The sequence below is a fragment of the Vanellus vanellus genome (genome assembly GCF_965231255.1).
Source record: "Vanellus vanellus genome assembly, chromosome: Z".
NCBI lineage: Eukaryota > Metazoa > Chordata > Aves > Charadriiformes > Charadriidae > Vanellus > Vanellus vanellus.
Window position 1 is genome coordinate 13,580,731 of NC_138908.1, and position 4,590 is coordinate 13,585,320.

The 4,590-nt window shown below is 38.7% G+C and overlaps 1 protein-coding gene across 1 annotated transcript; it reads left to right on the forward strand.

Moving 5' to 3' along the window:
• Positions 1–3,752: 3,752 nt before the first annotated feature.
• Positions 3,753–4,319, forward strand: LOC309683136 (interferon beta-like; the record flags this gene model as incomplete). The annotated part of the gene is made up of 1 exon (XM_082497338.1): positions 3,753–4,319. The coding sequence occupies one exon, from the start codon at positions 3,753–3,755 to the stop codon at positions 4,317–4,319; it is 567 nt and encodes a 188-aa protein (XP_082353464.1).
• Between the last annotated feature and the right edge of the window lie 271 nt (positions 4,320–4,590).

Genomic DNA, 4,590 nt, shown 5'->3' on the forward strand with positions numbered 1-4,590 from the left:
GCACAAAGCCAACAGGTCTCTGATCCCTAATCATAGAGAAAATGTTCTCCCACACTGAACATATTCTCTCCTTCACCACCTACAATCAGCTCATTCAGAAGCAACTGTGAACAGGTTTTCCCTTGTTGCCTTTTTCTTTTTTTTTTTTTTTTTTTGAGAAAAGAACGTTTCTTCAGTTTCTCCAATAACAACTAGAAGACTCTTAATTATTGTTGATCTGCCTTTGAAATTTTAGAACTTTTTCACAACATCCAAATAGCTCATGGATCACCTATGAAATCACAATGTAAGGAAAACAAGGGATAACTGGGGATGTGATTCTGCTCTCCAGTGTGTAAACAGAATAAAACTTTTAACGCTTAATCAGATCCAACTTTGCCATGCAACACTAAGCTGGTTTTTCTGTTACTTTAGTAGATGAAAGGACTGGTCCTGACCTGATTTAAATTGATGTGCCATTTAATGCTATCCATATGTACACCAAATTGAAATTTTGTCCTGAGGTTTTTACTGCAAAGAGTGAGCCCAATTAAAAACGAGATGAATTAGCATTTAATTCTGAACTGAACTATCAAAACCGTGGCCAGACATTAAAAACGTGTTCCCAACGGTAAAGTTTTTGGATAAGACTCTGATGTCTCTGGCATTACTGTATAGACATTCTTAATGCGATTTCTCTAGCTGTAACCTAGACATGGATCTGATATGATTAATTCTCATATGATGCCTTGAATGAACCCATTTCAGCACAGCATACATAACTAATCTCACAGTATACATTTCCAGCCATACATCAAGATCTGATACAGCCTGCTACTTCTTTAAGTTCTGCTAAGTCTACTAAAGCCAGAATTTTCTGACACTACAACCTCCTCAGTTAAAAAATAAATGCTCTACTGCCTTTTTTAACATCAACTTAACACTTATAGAAGTTTTTCTTGTTGTCCTTCAAGTCCCTGGCCAAAATTAATTCTATCTGGGCTTTAGCTTGCCTAACCTGATGATCCCTGTCTGCTTGGACAATTTCTCTGTATTCCTCCCAGGCTACCTGTCCTTGCTTCCACCCTCTGTAGGCCTCATTTTTGCTTTTGAGTGTGTCTAGGAGCTCCTTGTTCATCCATGCAGGCCTCCTGGCTTTTTTGCCTGATTTCTTCATTGTTGGGATGCATTGCTCCTGACCTTGGAGGAGGTGATCCTTGAATACTAATCAGGTTCCTTGGGCTCCTCTCCCCTCCACTGGCTTATCCCATGGAACCCTAAGGAGCAGATCCCTGAAGAGGCCAAAGTCTGCTCTCCTGAAGTGAGCTTGCTGTGCACCCCATTCACTGCCCTAAGGATCTTGAACTGTACCATTTAATGATCACTGTAGACAAGGCTGCCCCTGAGCTTCAAATTCCCTACTAGGCCCTTCTTGTTGCTAAGGTCAAGGTCCAGCATAGCTCTTCTCATTGGCTCCTCTACCACTTGGAGAAGGAAGTTGTCATTGACGCATTCCAGGAACTTCCTGGATTGCACGTGCACTGCTGTGTTGTCCCTCCAACAGATATTGAGGTGGCTGAAGTCTACCAGAGCCTGAGAACATGAAGCCACTCCTATCTGTCTACAGAGGTCCTCATCTGCTCTGTCATCCTGGTCAGGTGGCCTGTAGCAGACTGTCGGTTTAACATTACCTCCCCCTTTGTTTATTTTAATCCTGACCCAAAATATGTAAAATATAACAAAGGCAATGCCTCCAACGAAGTTTAGGTATGTTACACACTAAAAGTCATACATATCTTAAAGGTGCTAAGGAATACAAACAGATACAGCAAATAAAAAAAACCAAGAGAAATGCAATAATCCTATCTTAAAAAAAAAAAAAAAAAAAGAACTGAAAGAGAAACTAACTCAATGTCTCACCAAAAGATATCTGTGACAAATCCATGCATGAAAACTACCATAGCCTTCTTGATTCTCAGTCCAGTCTTTCAAACACAAAACCATCCTCCCCACAATTTCATTCATTAACTTCTCTGAAGACCTCTGGGTATAGATAAGGTATGACAATAAGGTATGACAATAACACAACACTACTACAGCATTAGTATCAGCAGTAGCAAAACAAGAAGAATAACCACAAGAGCATTAATGTATTAGTAGGATCCTACTGCTGAGGTCATCCTGTGGCTTGCTAAAGAAACTGTTTATCCATAGCAATCTTTCAGTCTGACACATTATAACAGGTCTTCCCAAGCATCAACAGGATTTTTTTAAACAAAATACTTTCTCATCTCAAGAGCATCCAGTAGTTCCTTTGCTGCTTACGTAAAACATTACCGAGCTTCAATATTTTCCATATTCTTTTTCAAATATCCCTGTAATTATAGAGGTTGAATTACATAAGGGCACGTCCCCTGGCTTCCTAAACTCTGTATACTTCAGTGACCAAATCACTTGTGTTCACATATAGATTTAGCAATCCTTTAAGATTTCCACAACAGAAACAAATCTGCCTGCTAAATGCCTTCTAACTTTTGCTTGTCTTAACATTAAATCCAGTCTTCCTTTTCAATTACCAGTGAGTTTTCATATTGTGATTACAAGAATCAGTTAAAAGGGCTAGTACTGCACTAGAGGAAGCTAGCAGAAACATGGCACTTTGCTAGTACATACTCAGGTACCAACCAAGCCACGGTGCTTATGTAGCACTATCTCTGAACTGTCATTACAAAAGTCTGAGGCTGTTTTGGGAACTTAACATGCTGGTGGCTAACTGAAGCCCTACTAGAAGATGGCCCAAAGACTTGATATTCAGAGAAGTACACTGGCTAGACACTGGGACACACATTCCAGCATTACAGTGGCTGTGGTGGTCCTGAAGACAGGACATTTTGCTACCAACACAAGTAAATTCAGTTTCCTTGAGAGCTTGTCTTCATAGAAGGAGCCTTGTTCACAACAGAAGTTTCCTTACTCTGAAATGTAAGGGATTCCTCTTCTTCACATCAAAGCATGCTTTCCTTTACAGCTCTAAGAATTTATGCTGATTCATCAAGTGATGAAGTAGAAGAAAAGATCTCTTGAGCAGTGAACTATCAGAAATTTTGGGAAAAAAATACATCTGTATTAAGAGTTGTATGTATTTCTTTTTTTACCGACACAGTGATAGCAACATGGCCCTAGTGAGTCAATGCTTGTGTCAACAACAGGGTCATTTTGCTAATAAAATTTAAGTCACTCCCCAAACAAAACAATTTGTCCTACCACAAAAGACATTTGTTTTTAAATCAATAAAATTACATCTTGCTTAGAGTGCATGTGTATATCTGTTCGCTGGGGATGTGATTGTTTTTCACAGTCCTTGCCAACTTAAGCACAAAAGTAAAATTTCTCAGCATAAAGCAAGACTGCCTGTTCTAGTAAGAATATGAGAAGATGAAGTGCCCTTACCAGATTCTAACCTGCAGATCTGTTCATGTCCTCTGACTGACCAGGATTGACTCACTTATTCTTTTTTCAATTAAATACAGTCAAAGCAGAAATAGCAAATCTTTGCAACTGTTTGAAACTGAAATCAACAGTAAACCTTGGCAGGACCACAGTTGATAAAAACGCAATTCCTACAAAATGAGTAATAACTATCATGTCATACAGAGGAAATAAATTCAGAGACACGAAGGAGAAGCATGTGAGCACAGACAAGACAATCATGAAACTGCAAGCTTACAGATCTGCAATAAGGCAAGGAAAATAGCGCTGACCACTTCATCACCATGACTGTCTTGGTTCAGAGAAGTTTACTGCAAGTTTGCATTACATTGGCATTATACATTAAAATCTCGTATCCAGTTTGCCTTTTCCAAGGAATCAAAGCGAACTACCACAACGTAAACTTTCTGCACAAAATGGGTGGCTATTTTTCTCAGCAATGTCTCAGCAAAACAACTGATTTTGGATTCCCCATGGAGATTACCAAGGTCACGCAGAATAATGTCAGAATGATCATCTATGAGTTCCTCCAACAGATCTTCCAACTATTTAGCAAAAATCTTCCTGTTGGCACCTGGAATACAAGCCAGATTGAGAAATTCCAAAATGGAATTTATCATCAAATTGAAGAATTAGAGATATGTTTGTCAGAAGAGCAATCAAAAGCAAGACACAGCTTTCAAACACGGATCCTCAAAAGTGCTACATTCAGCGTGAAAAAGTACTTCCAAAGAATCACCAATTTCCTAAAAGATAAGCAATACAGTCACTGTTCCTGGGAAGCAGTCAAAATGGATTTGAGAACATGCCTTATAATTTTTGACAGGCTTATGAAAAAACACATGTCATAAAGAGGTAACATCTTCTATTTTTTAATTCTTTGTAAGAATCTGGAATTTTCCCCTTTTTGACAGGTTTTTAATTTCCACATTTTAATAATTTTCCAATTGACAAGTGGGGCTTGTTTTCAAAAAGCATTCAGTGCTCTAAGTTAAACATGTAGAATACTCAAGTGAAGGGGCATGTTGGTATCACCACTACTGTCAATAAGTGGATATTGCTCCTCTGTATTCTCTCCTTGCACTGTAAAAACATTTTGTGGTCTTCCCACAGAATATGCCA